Genomic DNA, 20,074 nt, shown 5'->3' with positions numbered 1-20,074 from the left:
AATATCATTCAGCATCTTCTTCTGAGCAGTCTTTGTGTCTGACAAGACTTGATAGCCCCATGTATGCCATTAGGCTTACCGGTGAAGGGAGTTCCTCACAAGAATGGGAGTCCTTGTCCCCAAAGGAGGAGTCCTAAGGAGGGGGAGGGTATTGTGGAGAGGGCGCACCTCCCGAGGGGAGTCTCCCCTGAAGCGGGATGGGGAAGCCTGCCATCACCTCCACCTCCTACTAAATTAATGACAAGGAAGAAGGCCAGATAACACTGCAATCACCCATTCAATTTTGGAAGAATTCCCAACGGACCCATGTACAAGTACGTTGAGAGGTATCCCCTCAGCCAGCCATACCTATCAAGGGACATACAGATCTATCCATGTGTGGATGAAGAGCCACAGGCTATGATTAAAGACACCTGACTGGACAGTTTAACAACATCAGCAACATGGCTTCCTGGTGTTGAGTCCAGAGACACCACGACAAAGCAGCGTTAGACATGAAGCACACGTGCCATCCGCACTTCGGGACACAAACACACACTCTAATACATGAAGAACACGAGTGGACAGATACATACTGCCATTGCTTTTATTATTTTGCCATTAGCCAAACACAGAAACCGCAAGGTAAGAGATCCTGAAGAAAGCTTGCAGAGGCTTACATGTGAATAACCCTATGGAACTGCAGGAGCACCTATGGGACCTGACAGAGCCAAGTGTGACTAACCTATGGAAATGTAGTATAGCATGAACACTGTAGAAACCACATTATAAGGTTTAGGTAAACTACAGGAGGCCATGGTCAAGAGATACGAATGACATTCCAATCCCAAGATGACAAAGGGACCAGCTGCAGAAAATACTAATAAATCTCATAAATCAGAACTGCACAGCTCAAATTCGTGGTCTTTGAACACATGACGCGGCCGAAGTAGACAATGGACAGCATTCGACGGTGGGAAGGAGCCGCTCCCAGCAGAAAAGAAGCTCAGATGGTGACATTAGCTGCAACGTCTGAGGCACATTCTCCAGAGCGAAATGTGGTACACACACGTTACAATGCAAAAACAGCCATTCTAGTTACCTTGAAAAGGTACACAACGAGCTGAGAATATTTGCAGATGCCGGGGCTGGGGACGTCAGCTCTAGCCAATTACAGTTTAGTACCCTAGGGGTGGGTAGTAATGGGCAAGAACCAATGGTAAGTCCACAACACGTGACTTGGTGATGGAACGGGCCAGCCAGCTGAAATGTGAGGGCCAGTAGAATAACATATATAATGTCCTATATAAGTAATGGAGTACTCAATACCCAATCCCTTGGCCCGTTAGGTTTTCTGGAGAGGGGCCCAAGTTGAGACGAAGTGCTGATGACATTTGAAAGTAAAACCGGCCTGCGAACCGAGGAAGAGCCTGATGTGCATGGATATTTTCTGTTCCTGAGCTGATCCATGTTGGTTTTTCCTGTAATGAACCATAGTTTGAATTTGCCGCTGATTTCTCCGTGTATACTGGGGGAGGGAGTTGGGCCCTCCAAGTCCGCTGACTTACAGTGTCCCTCTGGCATACCTGGGGGTCCATCCCCAACCCCCCTTTGGGGAGAAGGGACCAATTCCCTCAATTCGTCAGAGTTCATAACTAAACAATACAACCAACACAACTGCAAGTAATGACAACACACAATAATTCAGGGGATATTGGGAAAGGGCAAACAATTTGTTGTTGTGCTTTTGTGGTTCTTTTGGGGAGAGGATCAGAGAGAGAGAAGATTTAACATACATACACTAGCCCTCACTAGTCAACCCTGCCAGGGGCTCAGCCCTGCTATCTCCATAGACAATACCTGTCTGCATTTTCATTAGGACTCATACACCATGCCCCCATAATGTACACGCTGTGTGTCTGAGGGATTCCCACTACACTACTACAGTGTTCAGTAACTTCCTACTTTGGTAATAGGAATCCCATCTCCTTCAGTGGAGTTGCCCACTGGGCATGCCATGCTTATATACCGCCATCGAGCAGCACTGGATTACAGATTTAGGCTCATTCACGGCTACAGAAGCAGAAGCTAGTCGAAGCATCCGCTGCAACCAGGTAAGAGGAATCATGGGGAACGATCAGGCCAACACAGCCACGTGTAGTTATACAGTACTTTTGTCATCCTAATCCGCCAGCCCACGATAAGCATTAGTTTAGTATTCCAACCGCACCTTTTTGCCTGTGCAGAATCATGGGCGCTGGCCAATAATTAGCTATGATGTAGTAATCCAACCGCACCAGGTTTCTGCATGGAACCAAACGGTTCAATTTTAGCAGAACATGACCTTGTTTCCTTTCACTTAGACTTACCTAAATGCAGATATGGGCGCACTGCCACGCTACTTTTTAACTTTATCACATAATGTCCCAACTGAATATGTTCTCTCCAATTTTTTTTTTTTGATTATGTTCTCTTCAATTAACCTCCCAGTGTTGATGTTAGCGGAACACGACTGCATCATACGGTCAACGACGAACTTTGGGTACTCAATGTCAGCTGAACACAATTGCGTGTTCTTTCCCCTACCCTATCCTAGATAGAGGTACGGGTGCAGGGCCATGATAATCACTAAGCTATGCTCCCAGACACAACACGCACTCTGACACTTTTGACATGGTTCCCAAACCTTGCCACCATTTTCAACAGCACTCCAAACGAACTTGCTTAGACCACGGGCGCATTGCCATGTTAACTCTTAGCGCTAGGGATTTTGTCCTAACCACACCATGCTATCCATGGTAAACCCCTCGGTACACACTGGTAGCCCTACACGACCGAACCCTGGGTCTACTGGCAGGGCTGCACTGCCAAGCTAGCACAGGCACGCACCACTGTGCGCAGCCCCCACACCTCTGATATATAGCACGGTGAACACACCACACAGATCACTGCCTTCCCTTCCGACCTTCATCGAATTTCACAGTTTCAAAGGGTTGATCAATATGCAAACAGGATGTACCTACATTAAACCCAATGGTCTGAGACTGAACGTGATAATTATCATCCACAGAAGCACTATTCAGTGCCCCAAATTGCCAAGCAATACAGCCACCACAGATCAGTCTATATGAAACTAATCCACCTGGTAAGACAACACTTTCTATCCAATCCATTCATTCTAAGGGATAATACCAGACCCACGCTCAACTGACATTCTTTTCTCTCTTCTCTCCTTGGTGTTTTGTTCTACCTCCTGTCATGTGGCATATAGCCACATCAACTGTGACAAACGGCATGCATTGAATTATAATGAACCTGTTTTTAACAATGCATTTATAAAGACCCCCTAAGTGGTCAAAACACAGGTCGGCGCCTTAGTAACATTAAATAACAATGGCACAATGGAATATACAAGTTCTTGTCATTCTTTGAAATTGAAACAGGACAAATGCAATTAAAGTCTTCCCTAATATGTGAACTATGTGCACAGCGCCAACTCCGTAAGAATCCCCAAACCCTCTGCATCCCCTTCCAGGTACCTATCCGTTTCATAGTCCCCAGTGTTCTGCCCAGTGTTCTTTAATAATGTACCCACTAGGGCCTCTGCTGGTGACACCAATACGAAGACGAACCAAGAAAGGCACATCACAACTGTGCTACAATAGTGCATTCAGCTGCAATATAAAAGGTCAAGGGGTTTACAGTGAACCTCTGGTAGAAGACAAATGCATGCCTACCCGTGCCTGGCAGTGCTGAATCCATCTAATTAGAATTACCTGTAGCGTTGGTTCAGAAATCGGGTGGCTCAAAGGTATAACATCCAATACTGACAGGATGGATGCTGGGCACTACAAGAAGGAAACAGCAAGACCAATCTCTATCCTCTCACAACATCTCATCTACAGTATCATTTTGGCCACCATGGTGGCGGCTTTGCCATCAGTGAACCAAAACTAATAATGCACTTCCCAGGAGCTAGTTTGCAGACCATTATACCGCAAAAAGAGCAACTTTGTGTGGCACCTATTCTTAGCTAATTTGAGCTATGCGCAATAGGGAGCTAGCTCTTTGCAGATTGTTTTGATCAAATCTGTGGCTATATGTCTATGTACTTGTGGTCTCACTGGAAGCACTATGTCCTGTGTTATGGATAAGCTCAGTTCTATTTGACCCCTAGACCAATGATAACCTTAGATTATATGTATAGCTGTGCCATTTTCCCCCAATAAAGGGCCATCAGTGGTTTATTTTACCCCAACCTTACCCAGAGAACTAAATATGTTTTTCCACCAGGTCATATTTAATAGTTCATATGAATTAATGAATACCATTACAATTCTAATGCACAGACCCATTTCAGATCAGAAACAAACCTTGACCATTCCAGAACGTAGACCAAACATTTATAGATAGTTCAGTGTTTAAAATAAAATCCTATTTGCATACATAATTTCCGACGTTAGTCTTGTAGTCAAAAAGGTAAGAACGCGCTGAAGAGTGAAATCTAATTTTGCATTCTCCTGTGGAGTTGCCTTAAGGCAGTGGCATGTTAACAAGGAAGGCAGAGTTCTAAAGTGAGTTCTAAATTTAACTGTGTGGTTGTCACCACACATGAAAAATAATTACAATTCTTAATTGCAAGTTATGTGTTTTACTTGTTTTCTTTTAGAGAAATGTGGAATTCTAATTGAATGGTCCACGGGATATAACTTGACGTTTTCATAAACAGACATGAGACCGAAACTATACTGCTTTTACACATGAATTGGGTCACAAATATGAGTGAAAATAACATGGTTACCTTTCTTTTGACAAACTTGTCCCAATAGTTGTTAGGAAAGGACCTGAAAATAAGATACAAAATGCGTTAGATACTTACTGGCATCAATGATGCACTTAAGATGTAAAGTTTTTGGGAGTAGACTGTATTCTGAACTTCTTTGACCTGCACAAGCATTTTAATTTAGTTTGGCTAAATTCCAAAATAGATGATGCTATACATATATTGAATAAATAATCCGATATTGAGATATTAAAAAAGCATCCCCAATATTGTCAACAGAAGCATGTAGACAAATCAAGAAAATCATTTTACATCCTGAAATTATTAAACATTACAATTATAAGTGACATGTAATGACATCAGACATCATTCACCTGCCATTCGATGAAGACTTGCAAAGCATATATAGGTGACCAATGGACACTTAATACTGGGATAATACTATTTAAATTCCTCCATTAAGTAAATATGTTAATCTGCTTAGAGACCACTGAGGTATATATTTTTTGGTGCAAATGCCCGAGTGCTTTCAACTTTACACCCTCGTCAACTTCTTTCCCTTGCACACATCACGATTAACCATTTTACCAGCCCAAGCAGATAAGTCTTTGGGGATGAAGGCACATCTCCAAGTACATCTCTGCTGCTGTGTGTACACCTTCAGGCCCTAAGTGGGACATAGCTGGGGGAGCGAGGGGGGGGGGGGGGCAGATATGGACAAGAAGGCAGTTATCCATGTGGCATTGAAATTGTTTGAGTCCTTTTAACCTCTCATAACTTCCCTAGGGATTGCTGTTCTCTATTGTACTCATTTCCCAATTGAATGTATCCTATGTTCTGGCATTATGCAATTTCAATACATCACGATTCTGTCATGATGCCTACCCCCGGGCATCAGGACCCAGGCCCTCAGCTCTGGGAGCAGGCATCCAGACATTTGTTTAAACCTCAGCAGCCCCGGCTAGGGGCTGTCTGGGTTCAGTCCTGGCGCCTTAGGCGCCAGGCTCATCATAGAAATCAGTCCTTGGCGCCGTAGGCGTCAGGCTCATAGACTTTACTTACCTGATGCAGACCATGCTGCAAAAGAGTCCAAGCCTACATGAGGCCTGGATGGGACTATTTTGTTACAGGGACTATTTTTTACTCGGGCGTGGCTCTAGGGAACTTCTTACCTGGAACTACTTTGGAGGCTGTTTAAACCACACTCGAACAGCAGCACATGCTTTGCGTTATTCTGCATCCAGCAGCGTGACGCTCACCGTGCCTGCAGCCAGCATCCAGTCTTCTGCCACGCCCACGTGCCTGCAGCCAGCATCCAGTCTTCTGCCACGCCCACCTCGAACCCAGAGCTCCTAAAATAAAGAAGAAAAAAAGGACAAGGTTAGAAAACAAACTTATTTCAAATTCCTCACCTAATTCCGGAACCATTTCATCTCCGGACCTGGAAAGTACAACAGTCCTGCACGCGTCGCTTCGCCAGCTCCAGCACGGCACCATACTCACCAGTTCTCACAGCATCTTTCGATCCGGCACTGTCTCCATCATTTCTTCGCCGTAATCCGGCACCTAGGGGACACAAGAAAAAACAAGGTGAGCCAAAGGAATCAAAAAATACAACCTCTTACCACCATAGACTTACCTGATTTACCACCGGCGGTATTATTCCATAACTCTCCACATTTTCATATGCCGCATCTGTAAAAAGGGAGAAAAACAACACGTTAACGCATGCAATAGTTACCGGTCAGCGTTGGGTAACACAGACTCTTACCTGAACGCCAGCAGCAGCTACGAGACCTTCTTCTCACGAACTCAGTTGCAACTTAAGGAAGGAAGGGGACAAGAGTGAACATCGGGCACATTGAACTCTTTGAACTTGATACTTACCAATCCCGCCAGGGACTTCAGAGTCCATACTTAACAGAACTCTCCCAACGCCTTCAAACCATGAAGTAACTGGTATCTACGCGCCCCTGCAAGACATGCAGGATGGAGAGCTCATCTTTTACGAACATAAGGTGAGGTTACTAAGGGGATATCGGAGGTGATTAGTGGGGGGGAGAGCGAGAACAGTTGGGAGGCCATCACTAAAACCCACAGGTGGTTAATCCCTGTCTCCACTTTCAGGAAAATACTTCTTCGGGTCCAGCAGACAAGACTAGGCGGGCCAGTCCAGACAGTCATCTCTGCACTACGCATCACGTTTAAGGAGACCGCAGCTGTCCGGGTCCGATCGACACCCCTGTGGGGTCCAGGTGAGCGTAACAGAACGCAAAGTCTCTCTACAAATACCCACCCGGGTGTTATGGAAACCGACCAACTGGCCCAGTTATTGGGGGAATTTAGCGCAGAAGTACATGCCGCTCGCCAAGAGACTAATGTCCTCAGGAGAGAACTGGTTGTCTCAAAGGAGCGCACGGATGATCTGGCTAGGCAACTACTGCAAAACCAAGCTGGGCAAACAACCCTACCTGGATATGGGGGAAACCCAACCCCCATTTCATCAAGCAATCCTGTAAAGTGGTTTTACCAGGAAATATTCCGTTAGCTCCACCCGAACGCTTTGCTGGGGACCCCAAAAGGTTCGCCGTGTTTATGAACCAATGCCGCTTGCACTTTTTATGCAGACCGGGAGCCTTCCCAAATGACCGAGCCAAAGTAGCCTTTGTATTGTCATATCTTAGTGGCAGCGCAGCGGATTGGTCCATTCCATTAGTCAACCAGGATGATCCTCTTCTCCGGGATTTTCAGGGTTTTCAAAGGAGCATGGAAAAACTATTCGCCAGACACTCACATGGTCAAGCCCTGGACAACAAACTTTTATCCTTACGACAAGGTAACCAGGATCTGCTAACCTATATTGCACCCTTCAAAAGGTTGGTGGTGGAAACCGGGTGGCCGGAGGAAAAACGAATTACATTGTTTCATCGTGGACTTCGGGGAGAACTCAAAGATGTCTTGGCTCAAGTTGTGAACCCACCTCAGGATTGCACAGAATTTATAGACTTAGTGGTCCAGCTTGACTACCGGCTTCAGAACCGAAAGACTGATCGAGCTAAATTCGAGAACCAGGTATTGGTTAAACTCAACGTTGCCCCCAAAGGAACAGATGCATCTGAACCTATGCAGATTGGGGGGGCTAAAGGACCTTTAACTCAAAAGGAAAGAGAAAGACGACGACAGATGCAGTTGTGTCTGTACTGTGGAACCTCAGGACATTTTCTACGGAATTGCCCTACAAAACCTCCCAAGAAGGTGGTAGGAGTTGCTGATAAAAGCCACATAGAGCCTGATTCGGGAAACGACCACGGCCGACAAGCGTAGAGGTCCGCTTGCCGAGCTTAAAGGAGGACACTCAGACCTCGCATCTGATCATCCCAATGGTCCTACTTGATCCCAGGCAGCCATCACGTATGCACGCAGTAAGGGCATACATAGATAGCGGGGCCGTAGGAAACTATATGGACCGCGAATTGGTGTCAAGGATGAATCTACCTCTTTGCAAAAAGACCACTTCGGATGTTATCACCACCGTTGATGGAACTGAGATTGCCTCGGGCCTGTAACTCATTCCACTACAGAGATGACACTGTTGAGTCAAGATGGGCATCGAGAGACTATTGGGTTTGATCTAATCAAAGCCCCACAGTTCCAGATAATACTGGGGATGCCATGGTTGGAAACCCATAATCCTTGTATAGATTGGCGAGAGAAGAGAATGACCTTCCCAGATTGTGCACACACCTGTTACCCGGAGAAAACTTTGAACAAAAGACTGGCTACAGTTGTTAACCCAATCGTGCAGTTACCTCAGGAATACCAAGAATTTCAGGATGTTTTTCAAAAAGAACAGGCCAATACATTACCTCCTCACAGATCATACGATTGTCAAATCGACCTCCTACCCGGTGCACAACCCCCATGCAGTAGAATCTACGCCCTCACGGAACCTGAAAATCGTCACCTACGGCAATACTTGGACCAATACCTTGCTAATGGCTTTATTCGTCCTTCCAAGTCTCCTGCATCCTCAGCTTTATTCTTCGTGCCAAAAAAGGAAGGTGACCTTAGAACGTGCATAGATTACCGCGCATTTAATCAGATTACTGTAAAAAAACGATACCCATTGCCTCCGATCCATGAATTACTAGACCAAGTAAAGGATGCTTGTATCTACACTAAGTTAGATCTCCGAGGGGCATATCATCTGGTACGTGTCAAGAAAGGTGACGAATGGAAGACTGCCTTTCGCACCAAGTACAGATTATTCGAATATCAGGTGATGTCCTTCGGGTTGTGCAATGCACCAGCAGCCTTCCAGTATTTTATGAACGATGTCCTTCGTGAACTCATTAACGTCTGTGTCGTCGTATACATAGATGATATTCTAGTGTACTCCTCCTCAGAATCAGACCATGTTAAGCACGTGTGTGCAGTCATTGAGAAACTACGCCAGCACAAGTTATATGCAAAATTGGAAAAATGTGTTTTTCATGCTACGGAAGTTGAATTTCTTGGATTTATCCTGACTCCAAAAGGAGTCCGAATGGAATCTCGAAAGGTGGACGCAATTCTCAAGTGGCCATCACCCAGTTCAGTCAAAGGGGTACAAAGCATGCTCGGATTTGCTAATTTCTACCGCAGATTCATTCCGGACTTCTCCCATGTTGTACACCCCATCACAGCACTTTTGCGAAAAAACAAACGCTTCTTGTGGACCGAAGAGGCTGAAAAGGCCTTCCAAGAGCTGAAAGCGAAATTCACATCAGCACCTGTCTTAAAGCATCCACGCCCTGAGCTTCCATACATAGTAGAAACTGATGCATCCAGTTTAGCCATGGGAGCTGTCCTGTCCCAGAAGGATCCTGAAACTGGTCAACTTCACCCAGTAGCGTTTTTGCCCAGAAAGTTCTCAGCACCTGAGTTAAACTATGCGGTTACTGATAAAGAGCTATTAGCCATCAAATCCGCCTTTAAGGCTTGGCAGCACCATCTTCTTGGTGCCAGGCATACTATTACCGTAATCACTGATCACCGGAACCTGCAGTATTTAATAACAGCCAAAGCCCAATCATCGCAACAACTTCGATGGGCATTGTTCTTTGCCGAATTCTATTTCGTGATCACTTATCGACCAGGCTTCAAAAATGGCAAAGCAGATGCCTTATCCCGAATAGGGATGGGAGAAGCATATGCAAACCCGGAACCAGTGCCAATAATTCCTGAGGAAAGAATTCTTGGCATAACTAATCTACAGACACTAGAAGATATTCATTCAAAAATCCAACAACTCTTCGATCCAGCAACCCTGCAGGACTGGGTAAAGAAAGGCCCGGACTACTCAGTTGTCAATGACCTACCTTACTATCAAGGACGACTATTTCTACCACATAAGGAAATGCAAGAACTAGTCATCTCCAATTACCATGACACCCTGATGGAAGGGCACCCAGGTATCGCAAAAACTGAAGCGAAAATTAATAGACAGTTCTGGTGGCCCACTTGGCGAAAAGATGTATGTAAAGTCATTTGTGATGTCTTGTGGCATTTGCACCCAAAACAAAAGCCAGAAGAAAAAACCCGCTGGCCTTTTACAACCTTTGGATATTCCACCTACACCATGGCACACCTTGTCTTTAGACTTTATTACAGATCTACCTCCATGTAATGGATTTAACACCATCCTAGTTATTGTGGATCTTTTTTCCAAGATGGCCTACTTTATTCCTTTAAAGGGGTTACCTTCTGCTTCGATTCTGGCCAAGGAGTTCCTCGAAAACATTGTTCGATTACATGGATTCCCTTCCGTATTGGTTTCTGAACGAGGTAGTCAATTTATCTCGCATTTTTGGAAGAAATGTTGTCAACTGGCACAAATCGATTTGAGACTATCAACAAGTCACCATCCCCAGACCGATGGTCAGATGGAAAGGACCAACCAGACCCTTGAACATTACCTACGCTGCATGCTACACCATACCAAAAGCAATTGGAAAGATATTTTATGGATTTCCGAGTACGCATACAATAACTCTGTGCATTCAGGAACCGGACAAAGCCCTTTTTATACCATATATGGACATCACCCTCGAACCTCAGAACTCGATTCGCCTCAGCACTTAGAAATGCCCGCAGTTAGTCATTTGCACTCCACTATTACACAAGCCTTTAAGGAAGCCACCGAACATTTGAAACAAGCAAAAGTGCTGATCAACATAGAAGTGAAACTCCACAATACCAGATTGGGGATCAAGTTTGGCTGGCTACAAAACATATACCTCTGAAAGGAACTCAGACTTTTAATCCTAGATATTTGGGACCTTACACCATTAAGGCCGTTATCAACTTGGTGGCCGTCAAATTGGAATTACCCTCGAATATGCAAATTCATCCTGTCTTTCATGTTTCACTTCTAAAACCAGTTCAACCAGGGACAAGATTAACCAAACCACCTGACCCCATCTTGATAGATGGAGAACCTGAATTCGAGGTAAAAAATATCCTGGACTTCAAGATGATTAAATCAAAACTTTTTTATTTGATCGATTGGAAGGACTACGGACCACAAGAAAGATCATGGGAGCCTAGCGACCACATTCATGCACCTCGGTTGGTGAAAAGATTCCATCGGAACTTCCCAGACAAACCGGGGCCAGGCGGAAGAACAACTTTAGGAGGGGACTTGGGGGGGGGGGGGTTGCTGTCATGATGCCTACCCCCGGGCATCAGGACCAAGGCCCTCAGCTCCGGGAGCAGGCATCCAGACACTTGTTTAAACCTCAGCAGCCCCGGCTAGGGGCTGTCTGGGTTCAGTCCTGGCGCCTTAGGCGCCAGGCTCATCATAGAAATCAGTCCTGGCGCCGCCAGGCTCATAGACTTTACTTACCTGATGCAGACCATGCTGCAAAAGAGTCCAAGCCTACATGAGGCCTGGATGGGACTATTTTGTTACAGGGACTATTTTTTACTCGGGCGTGGCTCTAGGGAACTTCTTAACTGGAACTACTTTGGAGGCTATTTAAACCACACCCGAACAGCAGCACATGCTTCGCGTTATTCTGCATCCAGCAGCGTGACGCTCACCGTGCCTGCAATCAGCATCCAGTCTTCTGCCACGCCCGCGTGCCTGCTGCCAGCATCCAGTCTTCTGCCACGCCCGCCTCGAATCCGGAGCTCCTAAAATAAAGAAGAAGAAAAGGACAAGGTTAGAAAACAAGCTTATTTCAAATTCCTCACCTAATTCCGGAACCATTTCATCTCCGGACCTGGAAAGTACATCAGTCCTGCACGCGTCGCTTCGCCAGCTCCAGCATGGCGCCATACTCACCAGTTCTCACAGCATCTTTCGATCCGGCACTGTCTCCATCATTTCTTCGCCGTAATCCGGCACCTAGGGGACACAAGAAAAAACAAGGTGAGCCAAGGGAATCAACAAATACAACCTCTTACCACCATAGACTTACCTGATTTACCACCGGTGGTATTATTCCATAACTCTCCACATTTTCATATGACGCATCTGTAAAGAGGGAGAAAAACAACACGTTAACGCATGCAATAGTTACCGGACAGCGTTGGGTAACACAGACTCTTACCTGAACCCCAGCAGCAGCTACGAGACCTTCTTCTCACAAACTCAGTTGCAACTTAAGGAAGGAAGGGGACAAAAGTGAACATCGGGCACATTGAACTCTTTGAACTTGATACTTACCAATCGCGCCAGGGACTTCAGAGTCAATACTTACCGGAACTCTCCCAACGCCTTCAAACCAGTGAAGTAACTGGTATCTACGCGCCCCTGCAAGACACACAGGATGGAGAGCTCATCTTTTACGAACATAAGGTGAGGTTACTGAGGGGATATCGGAGGTGATTAGTGGGGGAGAGCGAGAACAGTTGGGAGGCCATCACTAAAACCCACAGGTGGTTAATCCCTGTCTCCACTTGCAGGAAAATACTTCTTCGGGTCCAGCAGACAAGATAGGCGGGCCAGTCCAGACAGTCATCTCTGCACTACGCATCACGTTGAAGGAGACCGCAGCTGTCCGGGTCCGATCGACACCCCTGTGGGGTCCAGGTGAGCGTGACAGATTCTCCCAACGAAACGTGGTGCAGAGAATAGCAGACATGGATGTCCTGTGAAGCAAGCATAAACAAATTATCCTGGAGATTGGGTAGGTGGAGAGAGAGTCAAATGTAGACGGAATGAAAGGTGGAGGTACACAAGAGCTCTAGGGACACCAAAGGGAGTGATCCAAGGTGCCCGGAGACTCCCCAAGCCAGTCATTAGTGGTTCCAGGGTTTTATGCGGAGGACACCATACCAGCCTTCCTGGGTCCCCATTGCATGGCAGATGACAGTCACAGGAGGAAGCTATGCAGACTCTCTCCCCGTGTTAACCATTCTTAAGGACTAGCCAGAAACAAATTCCCATTGGGAAAATACAAACACACTAATTAATTCCCATTGAGATGTCTACACAGAATAAATTTAAAATCTATACTGTCACTGCTGCTGAAAATCCTGCAGTAGAGAAAAACTTGCTTTAAAGGCAAAAAGAAATACTCCCCGAGTCCTGGTTTGCAGACAGGGTACAATGTTACAAGATTGCCATTTTCCACACATAAATCATACACTCTTACCAATCGATTCTCCTCTACTGGTAGAGTTGTCCTTCGTGGGTGATCCAAAGATGCTATTTTACCAGAGAGACTATTTTTTAGAAATCTAACATCTACTGAAAATGAATTGTTGTATGATTTGCTATGACAAATGGAGAACCCTAACCCAGGTATCACTAAACCCTTTAAAGAAAAGTGTTTTAAAATATTGGACATTTTAAAATCAACAAGAGATGATATAACTGCAAATCTGGCTGTGGGCTAGAAAAAAATTGTATGAGTGGGACTTATTCAAACACCGGTGATAATAGGGATCAATATAATTTATTTAAATACAGTGCAAGCAAAAATAAGAATGATGGTGTCATTCCACCATACTTGGAGATGTTTCCTGATTAACGCTTTAGAAGTATCTTTCAGATATTCAGATTGAATCTTATCTTGACAAGAGAAATTGCGTGCATCATGAACATCATCCAGATTCTGCACTCATGCAATAGAAATTGAGACCCTCTATCACATTATGATAAAATGCCCCGCCCTGCAAATGCAGAAACAACAAAACATGTTTTAAGATTTGTTTATGGAAAAGACTTGTTGAATACAGATGAATTTGGAAAAGGTTGTATAGTGGAAGCTACTTTTCAGAAAGGAAAATCCAGGGAACACAATTTACAAAAGTATCAAAATTATTTATTTTTGGCTGATACAAAAAATGTATTGACTAAATCATGAACAAATCATTACACAATTCAATGCAGGTAACTACAATTACAAGACAGCTACAATTGTAAAACATACACTTTGTAAATATTGGTTATTATACTGTGATGTTTGACGCTCTCCTAGAATGCATGCTATTTCATTTATTGTAAAAGGACAATCACATGTCCAGGCGCTCAACCAGAACCGACCGGTTTCGACGTAATAGGCACAATTTGACCACGTCTTCATCAGGGAACCTACAGTATTTCTAACATAATGTGTTCCCTATCCTTTGGTGTTGAGTATGGGCAGGCAGCCAATTATCACCAGAGACTTCCTACTGTTGGCCAGACTCTGCTGTGCATAGCAGGTACATAGGTTTTATCACTTTCACTAGGACCGCATGAAGATTGGATTAGGTTTGGACCATTTCCGTACCTGCTTTTTCAATTAACATTCAGTGGAATTAATTTATGGACATGATCCTCCTCTGAGGAGCTGCAGTGATATTGTACTTCGTGTCTATATGGGACAAACTATTTTCTTGTGAAAGTGCACCATGGAAAGAATTCTGCCCTCTAGCTGGCATCTGCATGCCATTCGAAGTAGGTCCAGAAGACATTTTTCTTTTTCTTGTGATCAAAAGGCAATGGATAACCTGGCCTAGAACTGAAAGGGCTGGTGCTTCAGGTGTACTTTCAAGACATCTAGTATAGTGCTTACTTCCTTACTTGAGGGACGGGTGAATAAAATTAGTGTAAAGAAGACCACTACTAATACAATTCATGTTACCCGTACTGCTCATGGTGAGAACCATTACACTGCTATCCCACCATCCTTCCACGCGAGTATCCTCTAATAAGTGTGTTTTCGTCACTTGTGGAGGGAGGTTGGGAGGAAGGTCTTTGGTCCCCCAGGGACTTTCCAGTAAGTGCTTGTGGCGATGTCATAATTATGTATGCCTGGGTTACCTTGCACTTCCCCGAACAAATCTATAAAGAAGTTTTCAGAGCTTGTTGGATGCAACAACACCCACAATGTGAGCTATTTAGCAAATCTGTTGAGCCTGTGAGGCTCGTGTGGAATAAAAGGACTCGACACTGGTGGAAATAAATACGTCTTTCTTTAATGCCTTACGGATACATACTAACTTGCTTTTGCTTTTCTTCCTCCTCCCCCTTCCCAGATCACGGCCCACGTGACTGCTGCCTCTGCCTTAAAGAGACAGTGCCCAGTAACATCACCCCCGGACAAAATGTCCTGACGTCCACCTAGCACTCTTCTGCTAGGCAAAGCGGCCTCCTGATGTTTTGCTGAGGCCTGGCACTTGCATCACCATTCCAGATCAACCCATCTGTCCTAGGTGGATCATACTGGTGACAAAGGGTTCCTCCCGGAGGGCTCCACGGGTCGTCCCTGGGCTCATGAGGTTCCGGATCAGGTGCAGAGGCCCTATGACCTCCCTCCTGACGACATGCTTGAAGAGGGAGCTGTTTCTTGTCACTTCTTTTCTAGCGTTGGCAGCTGCCGTGACCATGGACCCTTTCACTGATATGACCTGCAGCGGCCGGGGTGCAAATCGGGCAACAGTCTTTTTTGACATCTCTTGCTGCACCCACACTTCGTCCCCTATTTGAAATTATTTGGGCTTTGCTCATCTTCTTTAGTCAGTGTCCACATGTGCTTTCTCCTTCCGTTCTGTATCTCTTCTTATGACTGTCTGGTCCCCAACTCGCCGAGTCGCGGGGTGCCTCACAATCCGTGTGCGAACATCAGACTTCATCATGAGTCCGGCCAGGTTCTTGTTGGTTGCCTCATGAGGGGGTGTTGCAGTAGTCCCGGAGTAGGCGGCATAGAGCTTGATGTGGGTTGGCCCCTTCAATGCGGGTCCTCTGCAGAGTCTTCTTGATTGAGGCCATGAACCGCTCAGCCATCCCATTAACTTGAGGCAATCAGTGCGTGATCTTCTGATGGGTGAAGCCCATGTGTTTCGCGAAGACCGCAAACTCGTGTCCACTGAATGGGGGCCCGTTGTCCGACGTGATGATGAGCGGGATTCCCCATTCACTTGTTACTTTGTTGAAGATCGCTGCTACTTGTGCGAAAGCTGTGGATGGTATATTCTTTACAATGGGGAATCTGAAGTGCACATCTATGAACAGGAGGAGGTAGTCCCCTGACTCTAGGGGTCCATAGAAGTCGACAGCGACCCTCTCCCAGGGATGGTCGGGGATGTGAGTGAGCTGAAGTGGTGCTGGGGCTTCTGCTCCGCCCGTGCTTTGGCACGCTACGCAGGTTTTCACCCACCGGTCGACCACTGAGTCCAGGAAGGGGAACCACACATGGCTACCGGAACTGCCTCTTTGTGTTGTCAGCACCCTTGTGCGCCATCTTGATAACCTCTGCTCTGAGGGTCACAGGGATGATGAGTCGGCACCCCCTCAGTAGAATGGCCTTGTCTTTCACAGCCATCTGTGTGTGTACCTTGGCAAGCCTCTCTAATTTGTACCTACATACCCCCGGGTGGTGTAGCAAGGCCCGCCGGTAGTCTTTCCATCTGTTGTTCTCCATCAGGCTGATTGCCAGGGCCATGGAGGGGTCTGCCGCGTAGGCGGACTCAACCGCTTCCAGTGATATGCTTGGTGGGAGTGCATTTGAGGCTACATAGTTGATATATTCAGCGTCCCCAGGCCTGGAGTTTGGTTTGCCCGCAGGATGTCTTGATAGGTAATCTGGTGGATTGTTGTCACCCCCCGGGCTGTGGATGTTCTCAAAGTCATATTCTTGGAGCCTGATACCCCATTGCTCGATCCTGGGAGGCATCTTGGTCCTGGGGTTTCCGAATAAAGAAAGCAGGGCTTGATGGTCCGTAATGAGTGTGAACGTCTAGCCAATCACAATGTAGTGGAAATGTTTGCATGCCCAGACGGCAGCTAGTCTCTCTCTCTCTCCGGTGGTGAGTAGGCGGATTCTGGTGGGGCGAGTGACCTGCTGGCATAGGCAACAATGTGCCTCGGGTGTGTGTCAGTCCCACTGACCTGGGCTAGTATGGCTCCTAAATCCACCGGGCTTGCATCCACCATGATCTCGGTGTGCAATGCGGGTGGAAGTAGCCCAGTCTCTGGGCTTCTGTCTGCTAGGTTGATAGTGTCAAACGCTTCCTGGCATTCGACTGACCAAATGAATGTTGCATCCTTCTGGAGCAGGCATCGTAGAGGCTCAGTGATGGAGGCATAGTGCGGGATGTACCGGGCGCAGTACCCTGCCATCCCTAGAATCGATTGCACGTCTGCCGCTTGGGTAGGTTCTTGCAAGTTGAAAATGTTAGAGACCTTGACGGGATCCGGCATCATGCCAGCCGCAGAAAAGATATGTCCGAAGAATTTCAGCTTGGCTTTACTGAATTGACATTTGTCAATATTCAGGGTCAGGCCTGCATCTTGGACAGCTGCACAGGTTGAGACAAAGCAGCGCTGTGTTCCTCTCGAGAATTTCCAAAGATGAGGATATTGTCACTGTAATTTAGGGCTCCACGTATCATTCTGATGATTTTCCTGATGGTCTCCTGAAAGATTTCAGCCGCTGACGAGATACCAAAGTTAAGGCGTTTGTACCGGAATAGGCCATCATGGGTTGCAAAGGTGGTTATGCCCCTCGATTCCGGATGGAGCATCATCTGGTGGTAGCCTTTATTGAGATCTAGCTTGGAGAAGAGAACTGACTTGTTCAGCTGGATGATCATGTCGTCTATGCGCGGTCCTGGGTGGCGTTCTCTCTGGATGGCGGTGTTGGCCTCTCTCATGTTCACACAGAGCCTTAGACGGCCCCCTTCTTTTGGTACAAGCTCTAGCGGTGAGACCAATGGGGTCGGCCCTGTGGCCAGTCTGATGATGTCGTCGTTCAATAGCTGCGTGAGTTCCTGTGAGACTGCAGCTTGTAGGTGGAACCCCACTCTCCTCAGATGTTGGGGGATGGGTCAACTGTTGTGTCTATGTGCAGCTTGATGGGGGGGTCTTTCATTTTTCCCAGCCCCTTGCAGAGGAGCGGGAACTCAGCCAGGATGGTGTCTTTTGAGATGGGCTTGTTGAGTGGGTGATCAGTCCCCACTGTGCATATACGTTCTTTCAGATCGCTTGAGGGAGTGAATGATTGTATCATGTCCCCTTCATGGACATGTATGTCAATGAGTCCTAGACAGGACGTTGTGTTGAATCTTAGGAAGCATCTCCCTTTTGTCAGGCTTCTGATTACGTGAATGATTGTAGTAGTGGACAGCCCTTTATGCATGAGCTGTTGTCCAAAGTGTCCTAAGGACTGGAGAGGAAGGTCTGCTCCCGACTGAAAGATTTTGGACAACGTCTGGGTCAATGATGGCCTGTCGGGCATCTGGGGAAATTCTTTTTCACCCATGATGTTGAAGGTGGCTCCTGAGTCGACCAGGAACCAGAATTGCTTGCCGCAGATGTTGACATGTATACTGGGTGCTTCTCTCGCTTCTCTGTCATCCTGGAGGAGGTTGACATATTCATCCTGCTCACATTGGTCATAGTATTCACCTTCATATATTGTTCCGTGTGTCATTGCCGCATACGGGTGAGAGCGTGGTTCAGTTGGTCTGTCATATTCATCCCTGAGGTGTGAGTTATGTTCATAGGACTCGGGATCTTGAGGATCTTCTTCAGGGTAATGGTCCTCAACCACCCTCACGTACCGCCTGGGCGATGGCTGGTATGGGCGCATCTGTTACGTTGAAGTTTGCGGGGTCTGTCTGACCATCCTGTTCTGTGGCCGAGGCAGTATTCGCGGAGTGGGGAAGGGCCTGCCTTCTCTGCAGACCGTCTGAAAATGTCCTCTGCCGCAGTTGCTGCATCTCTGTGAGAGAGCGGGGCACGTCCCTGCATGGGGGAATGCCATCCTGCATCAGTAGCACTACCTCTGCATCCTGGGTGTCATCTGGTACCCTCCTGCAGTGCCCCTGTCCCCTTATCTGGTCGGCTGGACCGCAGCAATCAGTTCGCTCTTATCTGATTTGATGGTAGTGCCCACTGACATTTGGGTTGCTTGTGCGTCCACCTTCTCGAAGATTCGGGCCATTTTGCTGACCTCTTCAATGGAGAGTGGCTTCTTGAGTAGTTGTTTTTTCAGTGTCTAGGACAGGCAACCCTTGATCACCCTCAGCCGGATGGCTTCTTCTAACGAGAAAACGTGGAACTGACAGCGCGCCGTTTTAATCCTTAGGCGGGTGATGAACTTGTCTACAGTCTCTTCCCCCTGTTGGGTATAATGATTGAATATATACCTCTCATAGTCACTCCAAGCCACCCACTCCAAGGAAAGAGCCAGGAGGCTCAGGACCCCCACCACTGCCGGAGCAGTGCTGCACATCGCCTTGGTGAGGCTAGGAACAAAGCCTCCTGCTGCACAGTCCGCCAGGAAATTTATATATTTCCGTCATTTGGCTGCCACGAGCAGAACAGAAATCTGCTTTGTGATCCATATTTCTCATTAAGCTGCACCGTGTGTATAAAATGCAGGTATCTGCGTTTGCTGCCGAGCTAAACTCGTTTCTTGACACTGCCGCCATTAGCCTCGAGGAGGCTTTGCCAAGTTAAAGATGGCCGACTGCAAATCCTCGCTGAGCATCTTTACCCTGCTATTGCTGTAGGCCTGGCCTGATTGGCTCACCATCCCTCTTACCCAATCCCCTTCGCCGGCAGGCGAACGCCGGCCCACCCCTAAGGCCACCCACAAGGCTTCCTGTCTGGAGCCTGTCTGAGCCGAAGGAGCCAGAAACGCTGCCCGTTTCCATGTAGACTGTTTGACTTCTCCGGGTAAGTGCCCATATTGCACCCAGCCAACCATGTTACATACCTTGAGACTTGCATATATGCGCTTAGGCTGAACGTGTGATCCAGTTAACACCGCTCCGAACCATTAACTCTCCAACGTGCTAATTAACTAACTATATTTCACCCTATCCTGCACC

General features: G+C 46.7%; 1 protein-coding gene across 1 annotated transcript in view; it reads right to left on the bottom strand.

Moving 5' to 3' along the window:
* Positions 1-20,074, bottom strand: part of RYR2 (ryanodine receptor 2) — a 3,854,281-nt gene that overhangs the window by 346,028 nt on the left and 3,488,179 nt on the right. Inside the window, exon 96 of the mRNA XM_069607971.1 lies at positions 4,781-4,823. Coding sequence (XP_069464072.1) covers positions 4,781-4,823 — 43 coding nt within the window. The remainder of the gene's footprint in view (positions 1-4,780; positions 4,824-20,074) is intronic.

Source organism: Ambystoma mexicanum, chromosome 4q, assembly GCF_040938575.1.
Source record: "Ambystoma mexicanum isolate Mex_15411 chromosome 4q, UKY_AmexF1_1, whole genome shotgun sequence".
In the NCBI taxonomy this organism is placed as follows: Eukaryota; Metazoa; Chordata; class Amphibia; order Caudata; family Ambystomatidae; genus Ambystoma; species Ambystoma mexicanum.
This window is presented reverse-complemented; position numbering and strand designations above follow the sequence as displayed.